Source organism: Aulonocara sp. 'chitande type north' Nkhata Bay, linkage group LG20, assembly GCF_057382095.1.
Source record: "Aulonocara sp. 'chitande type north' Nkhata Bay isolate Kocher_YH1m ecotype deep benthic linkage group LG20, A_spYH_male_GT1.1, whole genome shotgun sequence".
In the NCBI taxonomy this organism is placed as follows: Eukaryota; Metazoa; Chordata; class Actinopteri; order Cichliformes; family Cichlidae; genus Aulonocara; species Aulonocara sp. 'chitande type north' Nkhata Bay.
This window is the reverse complement of record NC_141363.1, coordinates 32,068,430-32,088,477: the sequence shown is the minus strand read 5'-3', so window position 1 is coordinate 32,088,477 and position 20,048 is coordinate 32,068,430. Positions and strand designations below refer to the sequence as shown.

Sequence of the window (20,048 nt, the reverse complement as noted above, 5' to 3'; positions counted from 1 at the left end):
GGCAATCAGGGGCCATTCAAAGAGCTCCCTGAATCAGAGTCTAAGCCCATGGCCCACGTCAGTACAGTAGCTTGACAGAGGAAAGCAGCTAAACGGTATTATCATGAGGGTGCTCCATTAAAGCACAGTCACCACTGACTAAGCCTCTCTAGAGAATAGTCACAGCAGCGAGGAAACATGGGGGAGTACAGCAGGGGCTTGAACAGGGCTAGTTCAACGCGACGCATGAGATACGAAGCGGCACCTTAACAGTCATTAAGCAGATGGGGTTGTGATTAAAGAGAAGGTAAACAGCACGCTGTTTGCCTAAAGTGAAAGGTATCCGTGGGCTGGAAACAAAGGATTGGACAGACTGAATAGCGGCTGCTGCTAAGAAGATATTCCACACGGAGTATTTTCCCCGCTTAAAACATAACACCAGGAAAAAAACAACAAAATACTGCAGGTTTTCAACTAAGGCATTACGCAACAGGTTGTGAAGGTGTCTACAGTATGTGACATCTGTCAGCGTGGCTGCGATCTTCCCTACTGATGCGTCACGCTCCGATATCCATCTGTGAAACTTAATACAGCAAGTGGGCTCAACTGAGATGTTTCATCTGCCAAATAGGGGCTGTTGTTTCAACAATAAAACATCTAATCCAAATATGAGATCACAAACACAGAAAAAGCACTGTGAATATCTCTTACCTGGTTTCTGTATCTCTTGGCATATTTGTAGATTTCTGTCAAGGCCAGGTTGGTGTTGAATTCATTTCTGTATTTCTGCCGGAGCGATATCAACATGTTTGATTACATTTAAAAAAAAATAAGAACGGGCCTGTGATTGCAGGCTTTTGTGAAACTAAATGACTCACACACAGAAACTTTTGGAATCTTTCACTTACTCGTGACTCCTCAGCCAGGTGAGCATTCATCTCCTGCTCGCTGAGGGGTGGCATGTCTTGTATCTGCTGGTAATAGCATTGCACTCTCTTCTTATACTCTGGGATCTCCTTGGCATACAGCAGCTTGTTGGTAGGCGAGTCCTGGAAACAAATGGCAGCTTTTAGCCAGAGTACTCAGACATTAAGAACACCTTGCAAATCCAGAGTTGTGAAATAAAAATGGAACAGCTTTGACCTTAAGGCTATGTGGCCATTTTAGCCTGCTTTAGATTTCCAGACTACTACATTTGTCTTTCTTAGTCTCACTACGTTTACTCAAAGTTATGGTTACTATATACTCTGAAATCTGTATCATTATACATTTCACCTTTCAACTGTGCTGCTCTCATGCTAATCTAGCAGTAATAAAGCTTTGACAAGAGCCGAACAAAGACAATGTGCTCACTCACAGTCTGCCCTTATTATTTTATGGGTAAACGCCTGCTATTTCCTGCTGATCCATTTTTTCGAGTCTGCTTTCCCCTGCTGTCAAATTCCCTACATTTAAGTTGTAATATTGCAATTCTTGGCCAATGAGGTTTCTGCTCAAGCCCGTCATTTTCTGGCTGCTCGGCTTTAAATACCATTTCAATCCAGTGTTTCTGACTTTTCGTACCTCCTGCTGTGCAACCCACCTCCCCCTCATCCATGGAGACAGAAGTGAAACTTTATATCAACCACCCGCTGGGCCCTACTGCATCACCGTCAGCATCTGAACTCTGGGATCTTGATGTGGGCCTACGCATAATTACGATGCTTCTCATTGATGAATGAGTCACAAAAAATGTAACCTCTGTTAAAACCTGATTAAAATTTTTTTTATATGCTTCAGTGTTTATTTGCAATAAAACACTCTAAGGACACTTCGTCCAGTCAGTGCTTATGGGCAGGCCAAGGATTGTCTCACATCATGCCCCTCACTCCATTCCCCTACATTTGAGTAAAAGAGCTTCCTCCTCTTGGAATAAAATGAACACTTCTCCCACTTTGCCCTAATGGCGGTTTAATTAAACTGGATGTTATTTGTTGATGAGCCTATCTACACCAGTCTAAAGTGAAACAATGGAGGGAGGGAACCGTTTCCTTTGCGCACAGAAGGAGACTCAAACAGTTATAGCCAGGGAAGAAACAAACCAGTCTAAACAACTCTCTCCACAGTCACTTTAGGCTCTCACACTGGTGTTTATTCAAGCAGGAAGAGAAGTAGTGAGGCTAAAAGGCTGTGGGCATGTTCAGGTTTCAGTTGTGGCTGTTGTTGTGAGCGAGTCTGTGTTGCGTGTGTGTTACTGTGAGAGAGAGAACGGGACAGGGAGAAAGTAGGGCAGGGAAAAAGACGGGGTTAAAAGTGACAGACAGCCACAGCTTTCAGCATCAGTGAAGGTGCTTACAACACACCTTGGCATTTCTATGTGTCATGAGCTATTTGTGTCACCTATTGCATGTTTGTGTGGTTTAATGTGCTGAGGGACTGGATGGCTCCGGCTACAGTTGCTCCTTCTGATAGTGAACCCTCTCTCTTCCTGTCCACAAGGTCACTTCCTGCTGCTCGCCCATCTGCCTGGTAACCCCCCTGTGACCCTATGGCCCTCTATGTCCTGCATCTCGCCAGATAAGAGGGTTTCTGTGGAAACAGCGAGCCATGCTTAGTCTCCTACCCCTCCCTCACCCCTGCTGGCTCCTGCTAATCCAGACCCTACACTCTCTATTCCTGAGGCACATTCACAAGCAGGCGACCGTGCATAGAGGTGTGTCAGGCCACCGTCCTTAACCTACAGGAGAAAATGTGGCCATATCCTTGAACCTGGCGATTCCACAGACAGATGTGACACAATAATGAGACACCATGGAAAAATCTGTCATATTGGGAGGTTTTGTGTTCGTTTCTACATCTATAGGTACACATCTGCCCGCAAGTACATGTGAATATTGGCGCTGTGGATGCGCTCGCTTTTTGGCTCGGACCTGAAGTGTATAAATCAGACTGTTTCTCTGTGAAAGAGGAGCATTATTTGATGAGTCCTCGGCTCCCTCCAGGGAGGAAGCCAGTCAGAGAGAGACAGGAAGCAGAGCGTGCTCAGGGTCACGGTGTCTGAAGGATGAGACGGATTTGTGAGCAGTGAGGACATTGACATGCAAGCACACATATACAGACAGACAGATAGACGAATGCACACACACGCGCGCACACACATTGGCGCACAGCACAAAAAGAGATCCCTGGTGCTCATGACCTTGGATCAGCCGACTGGGCTGAAATAACATGAGGAAAGGAGGTAGATGGGGCTGACAGTCTGAAGGCTTTGGGATGAAGGTTCACAGTGGGACCTGAGGTTTGTGTGTGTTAGTTAAATACAGTAGATACATAGAGCTGATGGACAGATAAATACAGTATGATAAATCAGAGGTTTTCAAGGAAGGCAGAGGAAGCCCAGGGGGGATCTATTTCCATATATGAATTTAAACACACACAGAGAACATCACAAATAATGTCAATAAATATACTTAGATAGAAGACTTTTATCACTTTCTCTGAGAATTGTGTTTTGTAGGGATTTTTTTTCCAGCTTTAAACTTTTCCACTGGTATTCATATGGGTTTGTATGCTGGAAACAGGAACTGCAAAAAGCAGCTTTGAAAACAAGAAAGAGACGTTGACAGAGAGAGATGGTGACAGACTCACTTTGCCTAGTTGCAGGTCAGAAATGGAGCAGGCATCGATGAAGGCCTGGGCGATGACAGATAGACATGCGTCCATGTGATCTGTCTTATCAATGTCAAACACAAACTGAGGATTCTTCAGGATGTTTACCCAGAACCGCAGCGGTAAACTGCACAGACAGAGAGCGAGATAAGCTGTTAAAAGCACTTGCACAAAGAGGCTGACCAAAGAGGATTTTAATCGGACCGTTTAGTTGCCTACCTGTTGGTCTTCCAAATGTGCAGGGTGTCTGGGTCTGTGATGCCCCGTTTGTCAGCCTGTTCCTCCAGGAAGTCAAAAAAGTATTTAACAGCCAGAGGAGGGCGGTCTGGAGGGATGCTGAGGATGGCCTGAAAGAGGTCATCCAAGAACTTCTGAAGAGTTCCCTGTGGAGGAAGAGATAAAATGCGGCTCACACATATGCAGACACATGGTTTCATGCGACGAAGGAATTTCTGTGTGGCTTCTGAAATAAATACAGGTAATAAAATATGGAACAGAGAGATGACTTGTGTTTTGTTTTGGCTTTTGGTCTCTTGACTATAGTTACCTTTGTAGACAGCAGGCGTGTCAGGTAGATTTCAGGCAGGACTTTCTTGCGATGACTCTGCCTGTGTGACCTCTTGTTCTCCATTAGCTCATCGTGAGGTAGCACCTATGAAAAAAAAACCAGTAAAAAAAACATTAACTGCACATAGATCAAAGCAGTGAACCCCAACATGAGTAGCTGAATGAATGCACCACTGTCTTTGCTGTACAAAATGCCAGAGGGGAATTTTCTGGTTCTTGCATTAGACACATGATCCGCATAAGGGTATTTTGAAGCTCTAAATAATTTACAGAAATAGGGAAGTGATGGGATTTGGGAAATTCTCATGGTTTTCCTCCAGTTGCCGTGCACAGCATCATGTCTGGGACTTGCTCATACAAGTCTACATGGGGGTAGCGGAAAGAAAGAAGCAGTCAAATTCCACCTACTTGTGTCAAAAAATGACTACTGAACTGTCCTGCAAAACTAACTATTCACCCGGCAAATTGTATCCAAGGAACTCATTATTCTAAAGTCAAAGGGCCCATATCTTGGCTGACGTTTATAAAAGAGCTTAAGCGGCATTAGTGCTGTCATGTCCTCTCAGCAGCTTTCCTTTTCACCTCTATTCACCCCCATTCTCTCTGTCATCAGGCCTGCTCTGGGCTGAGTAACACTGGCACACAGAGGAAAAGCTCGGGTAATAAACTTAGACATAGCTCACAGAAACATTCTGATTGCCTATGAGGAGATACTCACCAAGTGTACATACTTCTCAGTATCCAGATCTTTAACTGAGGAGAGAGAAACAGAAAATAAATAACATACAGTAAGAAACAATGTGCAATCAGCAAGGTGGAGACCTGACAGAATAAAGAGGATACGGTAACACAGGGGAGTTTGACAGATAGGATGAAGAAAAAAAAAAAACCCAGGAAGATTGACAGGGCTGCAAGAGAGATAGAGTGCATGCAAAAGGAGAAAGTGATTAAGGTGGACTGTGGGCCAGTCGAGGACGGGAGCTGTCTGAGAGAATGAAAGAGAAAGATTACGAGTGAAAGGAGAGAGAAAGGAGAGAGATTAGGGGAGACAGACACACAGAGTCTGTGATTGGTTCTGGAGCCGGTGTAATGAGATGGTAATGCTCGGCCAACGCTGAGAAAAAAGCATTAAACCTTTCTGTTTATATATAGATCTAAACACGCTCGTACACAAGCATGTGTACACAGATATGAGTACAAGGACACATGTAGAAGAGTGTTCAAACACGAGTACAGGCACAAAGACAAATGCAGTAAATTACTGTACACACCCCGGCAAAGACAAAAGAGAGGCATTTGTGCGGATACACACACAAACACCCTCATAGTAAGTGTGGTCTCATTACAGACTTCATAGCTAGAGATGCTCCTGCCCAGCGGGCCTCAGTCCAGACCCTCAACACTGATCACAGGCAGGCAGGACAGTGTTTTCTATTAGCCAGGGAGCACTACACGCTCATAACACCCCATTGATGCTTTGAAGCGGGAGCCAGGTTTGGTCCACATAAGCCTATTTTTGGCCCATTATGAATGAGAACAGAGGCTTTGATGGACACAGCCTGAGCAGAACTAAGCTCTGGTCTGGTACTGATTATGTAAGGTAGACCTTAGACAATGAAAGGACAAGCCATTAAAGGATGTATGTAAACTCATCTGTCAACAGCCATAGCAGTCATTTTGTTCTGGGCTGAGATTGGACAATGGGCAAACTTGTGTCACATTTTCCCCCCAAGGTGACTCACGCTAATGGAATACATCTATAATGTGGAAAAAGCGGCTCTGAATGAAGTTGTAGAATTAGTATGTGTTATGATTTATTAGGTGCAAGTGTGTTTAGATGTGTGCTTTTGGGGACACGAAGGTGTGGGGTTTCACGCGTGTTTACATTAGTGTGTCATGTTCTCGTGATCAGCTACTGTAAGCATGTTCTCTGATGGAGTGGGTGGTTGTATTTATGCAAGTGTGGGCGAGTGTGTGACAAAGAGACAGCGAGTGGGTTTGTTTGAAGGTGGCGTACCTCTCCCCAGGGTGTTCTCTTTCTTGTCTTGCATGCTCATGGCCAGCGATGCCCCCTCTGGGATCTGTGAAGAGGGAGAAGGTGAAAAGAAGGAGGGAGGGAGGAAAGTAGAGGAGAAAGGGCACGGGGTCAGGGGTGAGCGGGGGTGCACCAGAACAGCGTCATTAAGCACGCCCTCGAGGGAGTGTCCCGCTGAGGGCTTTGCATGTGCGTGTGTGTTGGTCTCGCGTGCATCTCGAGAGGTGGCGAGTTTGCGGGAGCCTGGCAGGGCTCATTAAAGTCAGCCCACGGTGAAATGGATTGAACAGCCTCGCCGATGAACCCAGACTGTTAGTACATGCTGAAGCTCACTGCTTTCACAGCTCTGTCCCCATGGCTCAGCTAAGACTAAACAGAGCACTTAACAAGTACAGGTAACAGGTCAAAGGGCGAGAGTCACCGAACTTTTGTTTACTTATGCACAAATGGACATGGACATAAGCAAACATACACACGGCAAGACATTGTTAATGGGAGAAAAGTGCATGACATTTTACTTTTTTCTTATTTTTTATTTTTTTATAAAGGCAGCATTGCTGACAGGATGCAAGATTCTTCCCTTTAGCACTTATTAAATTCTTATATGAAAAGCAACGATTGGCTAATTCTCTGCAAACACTGTAATTAAAAATGTTTGTGTCCTTTAATAAATGAAAATGAAATAAGTACATTTTAATAATGCTGTACAAAACAAACTTCTATTTAATTTCCTGTCCTATAGTAAAGCAGTAAATGAGAAACTGTATACATATTAGTGTATTAGTACACAGTATACATTATCAGTTACTCACGCAATGCCTGTCATTACTTTTACTGGTTTATTTAACAAGGACATTAATAATGCACATGAATAAACACTGGTGCAAATGTGCCAGAGTGAGCAAAGAGACTTTTTTTGTGTATCTGAGATGTTTTCGATAACAGTTTACTAACTTTTGAAAAAAAATAATTTGCAATTTAAAAAGTGGCACACAACTTTTTCAATAACTTTCACAGCAATCATTTACATAGCACTCTGCCAGGCGTCAAATCCAGATAATAGATTCAAACTTTTACTACAACATAAGCCATTTAAGTCCCCATTAAATCAAACATGTGCTTTATTATTGTTATTTCAGTTTGAATGGTTGACCTCCAGTTTAAAATGATTTATGCAGCAGGTCTTTTCACCTTTATCTGTGGAAGAAGAAAAGTTTCTTAAATTGCAGTTTAACACTAGGGCAGGGGTGGGCAATTAGTTCTCCGAAGGGCCCACATGAGAAACTGGGACTGTTGTGGAGGGCTGCAACAGTAAGATGAACTCATTTCTGCTCATTATTAATTTTACTTTATATAAGCTTATTGGTTTGGCCCTCAACAACAACGAGTTTCTAATGTGGATCCTTGGGAAAATGAATTGTCCACGCCTGTGTAGGAAATAGGAGTTGGAAGAAACTCCAACCGATCTATCTTCTTCCACTTATCCAGCTGAAGGTTACGACAGGCTGGAGCCTTTCCCACCCTGGACAGGTCGCCAGTCTGTCACAGGGCCTACACATAGAGACAGGCAACCATTCACGCTACACCTACAACCAATTTAGAATGATCAATCACCAATTAACCTGACCTTACTAACTGCATGTCTTTGGACTGTGGGAGGAAGCCGGAGTACCTGGAGAGAGCCAACCGGGACTCAGGAGAACACGTTAACGCCACACAGATGGTGCATTCAAACCCACCACATCACCGTGCTGCCTTCAACTCCAATCCATTTACCCTAAATTATGACTCTAGAGCTGAAACCAGCAACTCTTGTTTTTCAATTTAAAGTTTTAAATGATTTAAAACTAAAACAGCTTAAAAGCTTTTACTAAGCATTTACTAGATGGATGTGTCGAGGAAAAGGTTTTTAGGTAGGCCTGCTCCATTAGAGTATTATGCCAAGTTATTGTAGTTTTGTATTTTTTGAGTTTATGTATTTAACTCAGTTTAGTTTGTAGAGTTGATTTTCTTGTTTCAGTTTTATATTTGTTTGAAAATGCTTCACTTAAGTTTTTATTAGTTTGAGTGTTAATTGTAGTCTTTTTTAATTATTATTGAATGAAGGACACACATCAGAGGCATAATTAGGAAAATCAGTACAGACATTATGATAAAAACAGAAAAAAACTCCTTTAAAGCAGTTAACTCGTCGTCTTGTAGACACCCAGAATTTCTATAAGCACATCAATCAAAGCCTCATCCGGCAAATTGTAAAAACTTTTGACAAAACTAACAAATACTAAAACTATTTCTTCTATTATTTTTTTTATTTCAATTTAGTTAAAGCTAAAGTTCACAAAACAGTTTCAGCTAGTTTGATATTTTTTTCAAATGTCTAGTTTTTATGAAAATTTTACTTCACGTTTATTTTCAGCTTTTAGTTTAGTTTTGGTTAACTTCAATAAGGTTGATCCTATGTTGAAATCGCAAAGAGGAGAGCATGGGAGGTTACTGTATTTGTTAGATCTGTGTGTGAAATCAACACGAGCCAGCGTTTAAACCCACTTAATGCAGTGACTCACGAGGACTCCATAATTCAAACAATTAGAGCGCAGCAGCATCAGGCTTCGCTGAATGACATTTAAGTTTGAACTTTCAGAGGAACCTAAAACACTTGTCTCTTCTGACGTGGTTAAATAATAAAAACACTTTTAAGCATAACCCGGCCCTCGAAATGTTGTAAAAATCACGCACTGTTAGTTAACAACTTCTAATTTGAAATAAATTATACTGTTACAGATATCGTATACTGAATTGAGCCATCAACGGTGTGCTAATGCCGCAGTAAACGATTTGTGCAGTCACAAAGAGAAACATGGTGCAGCAGCGAACTCCAGCACAAACAGAAACACCTACAAAAAACGAGAAAAAAAACCCGCCACAGAAACATCTCCCCACCCGGTGACAGCCAGTGACACCTTTTACACGGGATGCTTTTCAGTATGCTGATTTGTCTCCCAGTTAGGATGACGGAGAGAGAGATGCAAGGTAAGACGGAGCCGATCCTGCCAAATGATAAATCCTTGATTCTGCAGCATCAGTCTAACAGACATCAATTCGGGCACCAGATGTGGAGGTGTGGCAATACTTGTCATACTTCCAGAAGCCTACTCTTTCCTTGAAGTGCATTTAAGAGATATATGATGGAGGAGGAATGATTTCCGGGTCAAGGGAAGGAACGAGGACGCAAGAAAGCACAGGCAGGCATAATGAAAAGCACCGCATGCTCCAGTTCACACTCTCAGCATCCCTGCTGTTGATGTTGCAACATGCAGGATATACAAATTCACCAAGGCAACACCCACCACAATGGTCTCTCACAAGCACACACCTGGTAATGGAAGACTGTGTTGAGTTTCTTTCGGCCGTCCTCCATCACTGAGGAGTTGTCTAGATCCTGCAAAAGCTTACTGTTGCTGCCTGAGTCAAACCACTCTGGAGGAAAGAAAAAAGGAGAGACAGCAGCAGCGTTAGACAATTTCCTTCTAAATTTGGAAAAGAATATGCAAGACGGACCGCAGCCGTGCTCTAACTCTCTGTGTCACGACCTGTGGAAATATTCTCGGGCCATTAATCAAATCAGCACTGCAGGGTCCACAGCTTTTGAAAGCAATAACTCTTTGTGATTATGACTGTACACTCTCCTCAATGCATTCTGTCATTTATTACATTGCAGCCTCAGGTTAGTTGAGCTTCATGAGAGGAATTGACCTTTTGCAAAGGAGATTACTATATCTTGGAGGGCTGGGTAGGGGAGAGGATGAAAATAATCAGAGAAAATGTGCTCTTACCCAGGTCGACATCCTCGGCCCGAGGCCACTGGGAGAATGGGAGGTTTTTATAAAAGGCTTCAATGATTTTTTCCTTAACTTGGCAGATCGTGTCTGTGTTCATGACCCTGACAGATAGGGAGTCCATGCCACAGCCCTGGAAGGACACGTTGATGTTCTGCAAAAAAACAAAAACAAAAGCATGGGACGATTTGTAAAAATATGAGTTTGGATCGTCAGCATGACATTGTCAGCATGGCCTAATTAAATGAGATGTCAGACCTGTGGCTTGGCCTCAATATTCTCACGTAGCAGCCACTCCTCATTGAGGGTGTAGCGGGCTTTTCCTGTGATGGCGTCAATTGAGCCCTTGTTGATCTGCTGCTTGATTGCACACAGCAGCAGGAAAAAAGGCTCACCCACTGTTTCCTAAAGAATTTGCGAAAATCAAAGCTGCGGTAATTCCTTTTAATCAAACTTGTGTGAGTCATTAATTACTCTGCTGAGCATGCTTCTTTCCCATCCTCACCTTGAGGTAGCTATACATGCAGATGGACATCCAGTTGGTTAGCATTTTCTCCACTACGGACTCAGTCCGGCGAAGCATTAGTTTGGGGTTTTTGGAAGCCGACGCATCAATCAGGTCCACCAGCAGATCTTTCATGATACTGGTGTAGTACTCCAGCTTGCCATGGAGGGCGATGGTGAGCAAGGACGCCAGACTGCATCTGAAGGGTGAGAAAACAGATTAGCGGCTGAGACAGATGAGCAAAAACAGACTCTGGCAAACATGCCCTGTCAGTGTGCGGTCAGTGGAGATTTAAAAATAGCTACATTAAAAGAAGAACAACAATATTTGGTCCTCCCTTCAGCACCTGTGACAGCAGAGCCAAATAAAGGTTTGATCTAATGCAGGGAGTGTCTGAGTCAGTACCAGGGGTGCAGGGGATTTCCCTAACAAAGCCCCTCTAATCCATCACAAAGAGGCTACATCACTCAGTAAGTGCTGATGTTGTGCTGGGAAAAGGATGTGGTCTTGCCGCTGGAATTTCTCTCTGATTCACAATGACAGCCCAGTTTTAGGACATCAGGAAAAAACAAAACAAGTAACACTGATATATGTCCGTATATTTACAAAGCTGGAGCAAAAGGTTTTCCACAAGCTATATGCAACAGATAGAGAGAAAAACCTACAGCCTTAACCATGGTCTTGTGTCCTGTGAAAAACTCACTATACATTTGTTTTTAGACCACAGCTTCAGTTTTAATGTTAAGACTGATTTTACACTGAATGTTAAATTGGTAAGTCAGAACTTATTTAATAAGTTAAGAAAACGGATGGATGGAAAAAAGGAAGGACTGAAACTTTGATCTATTAAATGGATTAAACTTTAATATAAGCTCATTGCAGGCACAACACCAGCGTAATGAAGCCAATACAAAGTGCCAAAAACTAGAGTTCAATGGCCACTTAAGGCTGGCTGCAGAAATGAGTCAATCTCAATACACTACTATTTTAAAATGCCCATGTTTACACAAGAAAGACGAGCATATGTAAAGTCTGGCACAAAAAACATTTTGGTCTTAGTATGTAATTATTAGGCTGTTATAACTTAAGCATCATTAGAGACTGTTATTTTCTGGTATCTACTATCTACTATTTGTGGTGTTGTCCCTTTTAGGAGGCATAACGTGGAATACTACGTGGCTAAAAATGATGTGTCAGGATAAAAGTATTTAATTTTTATGCTACTTTCCACTTATTAAGTTGTATCTGTGTCTGTGCAGCGCACTCATACATGGAACCTGCTTATTAATCAGCCTTGTTCACCATTCTTCACTTCAGTTGTTTGCGGTGTGGTCTTTCACTTTATCTTATTCAGTATGGCTCTCTGAGAAAAAAATGTTTCCTACCCGTCTACTTGACAGCAGTTTTTCTGTGTGTAGTACAAATGAATGTAGCTGTAAGAGAAGCAGTTACCTGTCCCGCACAGCAAAGTCTTTCTGCTGCTCCAGGGCATGGACGAACGTGATCAGGAAGTGTTTGTTGTTGAGGAGAGTGGAGAACAGAGTGATGCCCTCTTCTATGTTAGGCCTTGTTGTGTTGGTGGCCTGATGACAGAGGGGAGATTAAACAGTTATGTCTCTACATGACTTCACCTTAACTGGATTACACACCTGCTGCGTCCCCCCTAATCTACTTCACCTCCTCTCATCTTGAGTGACCCATCCACCGAACACTTCATCTTTCTATCACATCTCCTCCCCGTGTACCTTCAGGCACCTCCCACTCTGGTTTCCTCCACACTATCTGCACGTCCTGCTCCAGTCTCTTACTGCGTGTGATAGTCTCTAAACGTGCCGAGTCGACTTAATGAGTATGGCCTATCTATGAGTGCGTCTAAAGCAGCCGTGTGATGAAGTCTTCCCTCTGGACTGCAGCCATATGGTGTGGTTTGCAGCCTGACAGAAGGAGAACAGGGGTGTCCATTAAGATAAATGCCCGCCTATGAGATTTATTTGCTGTGACCTGGAAAACACTTCCTGGGAAGACAATGTGGATCCAAGGCACTTCATCACTGTTAGACAGGCTCCCCCGGCTGCCGACCCAAAACTAGCACTGCAGTCTTTACTTTCTCTCGTTGTAATGTGCGCATGCATGTGCTTTCACTTTCACCACACATTCTCACAAAGGTGTGTGAAAATGCACGCCCCCCTCTTTTACTCTCTTTATAAGTCTTGCTCTCGTCCATCCTTACACACACACACACACCTACACACACACACCACCCACTAGAGATCTATTTCATTATAAAGCATACTGTGAATTTGTCCAAGTGCCTGTAGGAAGTGTGTCTACAGCCTGCTATCAACTTAGCGGGAAGCGCGTTCATTAACAAGCTAACATTTGTGTCCTTTGAAACACCTGAATGACATGCATACATAATGCGGGTTCACACAGACAGTACAGTGGCATAATCCAGACACAAACTTCGCAACCACAGGAAGGAAGGGAAAGAAAAATCACAATACGCACAACAACCTTACCACGAAACCTTAATAAGCTTCAGCGTGACCCAGTTGAAAAACAAGAAAGTGAAAAAGCACTTTGGCAGGAGAAAGCCTAACCTAACAACCTAATGGCTTAACCCCTCACCTGCCAATCCTGCAGCAGCGGGTGGGTCTCTGGTAAAGCTCGAGGCCCCAGAGCATCATTCTCGTAGACAGGTTGGACCAGACTTTTCTCGTAATCTGAGCACATCTGAAACACACAATCACACACAGAAAACTGTCATAAAAAGTCTGCTGTAGTCATAAACACCGGAAGATAAACAGGGGAAACAAAAAGAACTGGCTTTTATGCGCTGGCAGTAAGTTTTGAAATCTGGAGGCAAGGGACAGAAATTCTTGAAAAGGTCCCGAATGACCATGAAAAGGAAACATGACACCGTGACACAAAACGTCATGATCCTTAATGGCTTTGGAGACAAAGTGGCCGAGAGCTAAGAGGCAGCCTTTCAACACAGTCTGTCATTTCAGGACAGCCACGTCTGGCTGGCACTCTAACTGTGTCTAAGTCTGCGTCTAACACTGTTTCGTGTGTGTGCGCGTGTGTAATCTCAGACAACCAGAAGCTCTCATGGAAAAACAAGAGCACAAAGGCTCATTTGCTGTCTTAGCAGACAAATATGACAGAACCCAGACTATGATACATGGACCTAATCAAGCTAATGTCACAGACTGGTTTGCTGACCTCCACAGCGACAGCCCTGAGCTTCAGATTTTGGTTGTGGCCATCTCGTTTATTCAAAGCCGGATGTGACGCAAAGGGTTGAGTCTGACTGAGGATGCACACCCGTATGGTAGAAACTTGTATCTGCTTTTTTTTTCCTGAAATGTCACCATAATTTACGGAATTAACATTATGCTGAGTTGCCTTGAAACTAGCGACTGATTATAAATCAAGGGAGAAGTAGGTCATTAAAAAAAACCTACTGCACAATCTGGCCTCTTTTTGCAACCATACATCTGCTGGTATATACAAAAAAATCCAGCTTTATGAGTCTTTGCATCGGCTTCACTTTTCAGACCTGGAGGCTATGGCCAGCTTTTTTATACAGTCTGTGGGAGAAACGATACTGCAGTAGCAACACTGGAATTTATGTTTCCCTACATGTAGCTTTTCAACACTCTCCTCCTCTCTTTTCCTTCCCAATAAAAAAAACAAAAACCAAAAAAAAACCAAAAACCACAAAACAGCGTCCACTGTCCACTGAAACCGACATGGCTGTCATTGCGCAAGATCATTTGTACTTGCAAAACAGCGTGGGTGTGTGAGTGGAGAAAAAAAGAAAACGATGTGTCTTTTGAGAGATCGGGGAGAAAGTTTCCATGTCACAGTGCCCGCCATTGTTCTGTCTCCTTGAAAGTCCATGCCTGTGGTTGGAAGACAAAGCCTGCTGAGCTGTGCCCGTCTGCACTGGTGGAAAAACACCCACCCACAGATAGACCCACTTCGGGGTGGATCGCACATCAGAAAAATGCTTACCTATAGAGAACATATTAACTGTCCTGCAGGGTGCCAGACTGAGCTACACCTCACTGGATTTCTGCTCTATGTTTAAAAGTTCCAAGGTGAATTTTTACCCTGCATATTACAAGCAATGACAAATGGGAAATGGGACATGCAGGGCAGAAATATTAAAACCCCAGTGAGAAAAATGGTATTGTCAATGTGCCAGTCGAAATCAGATAACAGGGAATAAATAGGGTTTCTCACCTTGGGGAAGAAGGTGCGTGTGACAAACTGTTTGTACTCCAAAAAGGGGATGCCCTGGCTGCGATTCAGTTCCTTGGTCAGGTCTGTCATGTCGGTCTGGAGTTCTGCAAAGCCTGAAGGCGCAAAAAAGAAAAAAATCCCCCCAAAACAAAACAAATGAGATTGAATCATGGGTACTGTTTGTACACCGTGGTTTCTTCCTGTTTCTGGCTCCTCGAGCTTCATTTGTTGCTAAGTAAAGTAAGCAAGAAATCTGTTTTCAGACTAATCCAGTAACCATCAATTTTCCCATCCTGCTGGAAGACTGGTTGATTTCACAGGAAGCTATTTTAAATCAAACACAGAATTATATCATTTAATTTCCTCCATCTAGTATCATCTTCTGGTTAAATACCAAATCCTAATCCTCTGATCTTTTTCCCCTCTCATCCTTTCTCCCTGCCAAACTGTGCAGCCCGTCACGACACGCAGGCAAATATTTACCAAACAACAATCAGAGCAGCCAAATCCAGTCTGAGGCTTTTATCCAAAACATGTGTACAGATCGAGGTTTACATGCAGTAACAGCATCAGCGTGTCCAGATGCTGACTCGAATCTGCATGGCAATGTTGTAGCCACTTTATTGGCTAGCATGTACCAGCAGAGGATAATGTTCACATGTAATGACACGCCAGAGATCTCTTTATAGAAAAGTGCATCCTGTTGCAGGATGAGAGACGTATTTGGGTTACAATGGCTGTTTCTTCAGACTGTGTTTGTGCAGAAAGAAGAGAATACTAGACCAGAGGGATTTCAAACATATTTCATTACACCGCCAGGTTATTTATCCTCCTGCTCGCTAAAGCATCGTCTGAATCAGTTCACACTGTCAGCTCCAGATTATAAGCAGCAGGCCTGAATACCAAACCTCCCCTCTGCCTCACTCTTCAGACAAATATCATGACACTCCCATTTGTGTAACCTGGAATATGTCAATTACCCATCTTCTTTAACCCTCTCCCCCTTTCGCCTGCTTTTATCACATCTTCTCAGCAAAAGTATCCAGTGCTTTGTTCACACTCACCCTGAACTCTGCCACAAATTTATCTGTGTCCTCTGACAAAATAACCTCTCCTCTCCTCCTCTCCCTCCCACGCTTCTGCTTCTCCTCAAGCTTGCGGCCCTCACTCCCGCTCCTATCGCTTCCTCCCTCCATTTTTCTTTCTCTATCCGTCCCCCCTATCTCCACACAATAAATCTGGGTGCTCAGATGTGGAGTGGCCTTCATACTGCTTTGGTCTAATGCCCTAGACACGCACACACACAGACACAAAACCAAACACAAACTCAAAGGTCTCGTTCCTATAGGGCAGAGGGAGCAGAGGCGATGTGGTCACTCAGTGTGTCTGTCTGTGACTGATCATTTGGCAGAGACTATGTTTTATGAGTCACGCTTACTAGGCACAGATCTGTCCACTGTTGTTTCTTTCTCGCACTTCAGACTAGAAAACCTCAAAAACAAATATACTTTTCTGCTCGCACGCGCACACAAACACAGATATACACAAACAAGTGTGGTCAACATTTCTGTCTTCATGCAAACTTATTTTTTTTTCAAAATCGCTATCAAAAGTGACTTTGATAACAAAGTTTGTACTGGTGTGCTCATGTGTGTGTGTGTGATGTTCTTATAAACACACCTTTACGGATCTCCTCTCTGATCTGGGACTCCATCTCCTCCATTTGGAGTAGCGTTTTCTGCCAGTAGCGTTCTGCCCTTCGGCTCTTTGTGCAGTACACTACCAGAGCTGAGAAAAAAAACAAAACAAAACACAAAAGAGTGAGAAAAATACAATGCAACTAATTTACAAAACAACTGCTGTTATCACACACTGTCAACTTCCTGGAAATAATAACAGGGTCAAAATGGGACTGAGAGATTTTCGAATGGATGAAATTATTTTCGTGTTTTTTAGCTTTTATGAGCTCGTGGAAAAGACTTTGTGCCAATGTTTTTCACAGTGAGAACACGGGACGTTAAAATGATTTACGCACTAATATTTCAACATTTATGTCACACCCACAAAGTCTGGCAAGAAAAGAAAGGAGGTTGGCTTTTTTTTTTTGTTTTTTTTTTAATATCTGAGAACAGATTCATACCGGGACACTGTGTGAAAATCCACACTAACACCAATTTTCACCCATACACCTGCCCCAGAGACACACTCAAAGATTACAGTGTATACACACACATAAGCACACAGATGGAGTAAACGGTAAGAGGAACACTGTGGTCTTTGTGCAATGGATACTGAAGAGGAATGAAGGGAGGCGCGGGAATCTATGACCCCCGAATTCCTTTTATCTATTTCCCATCTGGAGCACGCATTGCTATAACAGGCATACATCCATCACGTTCTGGTAAGTATGTGTACACAACTTACCCACAGTGCACAGCAGCAGCAGCACACAGCACACCACAATGGATACCACGATGGCCATCTCGCTGCCGCCGAGCTGCACTGTGGCAACTTTGCGTCGAAAGTTCCCCACTTGCACCTAAAAAGAAAAAGGAAATGACAAATGAAACTGGGTCAAGCTCCTTCAAAAATCGGCCTCCTCCATTGTTCTGTTTTAAGTTTTCCCTTCTCCTTCTATGGATTTTTCTAACAGCGTGACTGTCAACTATATCGCCTCAAGCCCAACATTTACTTTTGTGTTCTTAGAAGCTTATTTAACGATATAAAACATTAAATTCAAAATAAAAAACTTTCAGCTCTTAATCACTGCAAATAAAAATATACTCCCCAAAAAACAAGCTACCTATTCTATAATTATCTGACAATATGTGCATTTTAATATAACGCTTAAATGATCCCATCTCCATCTCACTAGTCCAGAAATTTGATAAAAATGCCCCAGCTGTCAGATCTTTTGAGTTAGATGTTGCAAAAAGCCAACTCTAAAGCTGTGCAAGCATGTTGAAATCCTAGCAGATGCACTTAGAGTAGTGGGAATATGAGCAAATGATGTGTAAAGATAATTATAGCAGCCCAAATGAGATAAAATAAAGGGATTGTTTAAAATGGTTTGCACTGATGAAGGAAGAGTGGCGAGAATTAAACCCCACTTCCTGGATAGTTGGCTAGGAAATGAATGGCTGGAGTCAAATTGTTGTCCCTTTTCCTGCACTACATTGTAACCCAGTAAGGTAATATCCAAAAAGGCAAAAAGAAAAAGTTGAAGGCAGAAGTTTGCAGAACACACAGTAATGAGCAGTAGATGCATTAAAACTTTTCTTTGTAACACAGAGTGAGTAGAGTGCAACAGAAGCAGTTCTTAATGAGAACACAAGTTGCTGCAAACATGCACAAGCACATCATTTTTTTCTCCATAGGCACAGGTGCACATATGCAGAAAAAAAAAATTACACACTGTAGATTTTGAAAAATGGTCTCTCGCTGCAACGAGTCACCCAGTTCAGTCTAACCCAGATGTGACAAGAAAAGAACTTTCACTTCTGCCTTCTGATTAGTCAGCAGGGTCTCTCTGGTCCCTGCTCACATCATTCCCGCTCCTTCCCCAATCTGAACATATTTAATGAAAAGAGACGGAGATAAAAAAGCCTCCAATCCTCAGACCAAATCCTTCTTACAGTGGTCTTACTCTAACGGGGGGAAGCTGGCTCACCGGGCTCCCTCATTTTCACATTCCCTCTTGCTCTTTCTGTTCCAGACATTTATTTACTCAGACCAGCCAGAGGAGGCCTTCTTCCAGAGGTTGCAACAGCCAGGCCTGGTGTAATGGAGGGGAAAATGCCATTGTTCCATGTTCCTGTTTTGCTTGGGGTACAAAAACACTGCTTCCCCACATCCACTTCTGCAGCACTTCAGAGCCAAGCACAACACAGGCGTGCAAAAATAGATCTTCCACCAAAAGTAAGTGAAGTAACACAAATGGCCACGAGCTATGCGTCACCCCAACATGTATGCATTTATTCAAATGTGCCAGCACAAAGGAAAATGTACTTGCACTCTGTATTTATGCCCCTGTCAAATGCGCTTGCAAATCATCCTCAGTGCTCGTGTGCAGGAAGCAGACAGCCCACCCATTTGTGTTATGACATCTTATCTGACCCTTGCCCTGACTTTATGTGTTTGCTAATTGCCAGTGTTTATTCTGAGACATCCTGAGAGACAGATGGGGGTGGAGGTTTGCTTGAGCAAGCCACAGGTACACAAGGAGAGACAGACAGAGAAGGAAGGAGAGGCTTTACTTCTATTTTTGTGTCAAAGTGGGGAAACGCTTCTTACAGTTCACCTCAACCGTGGCAGAGAACGACTAACATATGTTTTCTGAGCTATTTCAGCAAACCACTCGCAGTTTGGCTCATATTTAAATATAGATGAATGCTTTCCCCCTTAATAGAGCCCTATCGAAACAGACCAGAACGGATATCTACAGATGGGGAAGAGAGATGGGTAGGAAAAAGAGGGTCTGGTTTTATCAGGACTGCTCAGGGCTTAGCCATGTCTTGATTAGGGCATTTAATGGAGAATGAAAGAACCAGGAAACAAAAAACAAAGACACAAGTGAAGAGTGAGATCATCGCTGACTCAGAAGTTTTTGGGATCAGTGTGAGCAGTCTGTGCAATATATGATAGAAGAACTGATAAAAGATTAAAGACATGAACAACAGTTGGCAAACACATAACTATTTGTTGTGGCACAGAATGACGACTAACCACCCCCAACTGACTACTATTTCATGATGGAATGAGGAGCGACTACAACCCATTTATAATGCATGTAGAGCGGCACACTCACAAATGACTTGCAGAGCACGCATTCAGATTTTTGCAGATAAAATCCGTTTCAGTGTGCATCACAGGTGGTACAGATTCTGACTAAATGCTTGGCTTGAATACCGTGTAATATTTGGTTGAAACTCTAAAATTATCGAGGTCCAGGCAGCAATATTTTCAGCACAAGTCTGAATTGTATATTTGCATGTTATAGTGTTTTACAAGGTTTAATACTTACAAAGACAGGAAGCTCCCTTTCGCTGGAGCTGGATAGTCCATTGATAGTGCAGTGGAACAGCTGGTCATTGTGAAAAGTGATGTTGCAGGGATAGGAGCCAATCATCACTGAGTATTCCTCCGGCATCAGCTCCAGATCGCTTGGTACTTTCTGTGCCAGAAACGAATAAAAACAGCCGTCAGCCGGTCAGGAGTAAGATAGCAG

At 43.0% G+C, this 20,048-nt stretch overlaps 1 protein-coding gene across 2 annotated transcripts in view; it reads right to left on the bottom strand.

The window, feature by feature from the left end:
• The window catches only part of plxnd1 (plexin D1), a 73,518-nt gene that overhangs the window by 1,367 nt on the left and 52,103 nt on the right, over window positions 1–20,048 (bottom strand). For both annotated transcript variants that reach the window (XM_086276688.1, XM_086276687.1), the window contains exons 19-35: window positions 19,845–19,994; window positions 17,246–17,360; window positions 16,502–16,609; window positions 14,822–14,934; window positions 13,199–13,303; window positions 12,023–12,153; window positions 10,571–10,769; window positions 10,324–10,470; window positions 10,063–10,219; window positions 9,603–9,706; window positions 6,212–6,275; window positions 4,913–4,947; window positions 4,175–4,279; window positions 3,847–4,010; window positions 3,607–3,754; window positions 888–1,028; window positions 691–765 (exon numbers count right to left, since the gene is read on the bottom strand). In XM_086276688.1, coding sequence (XP_086132814.1) covers window positions 691–765; window positions 888–1,028; window positions 3,607–3,754; window positions 3,847–4,010; window positions 4,175–4,279; window positions 4,913–4,947; window positions 6,212–6,275; window positions 9,603–9,706; window positions 10,063–10,219; window positions 10,324–10,470; window positions 10,571–10,769; window positions 12,023–12,153; window positions 13,199–13,303; window positions 14,822–14,934; window positions 16,502–16,609; window positions 17,246–17,360; window positions 19,845–19,994 — 2,061 coding nt within the window. The remainder of the gene's footprint in view (window positions 1–690; window positions 766–887; window positions 1,029–3,606; window positions 3,755–3,846; window positions 4,011–4,174; window positions 4,280–4,912; window positions 4,948–6,211; window positions 6,276–9,602; window positions 9,707–10,062; window positions 10,220–10,323; window positions 10,471–10,570; window positions 10,770–12,022; window positions 12,154–13,198; window positions 13,304–14,821; window positions 14,935–16,501; window positions 16,610–17,245; window positions 17,361–19,844; window positions 19,995–20,048) is intronic.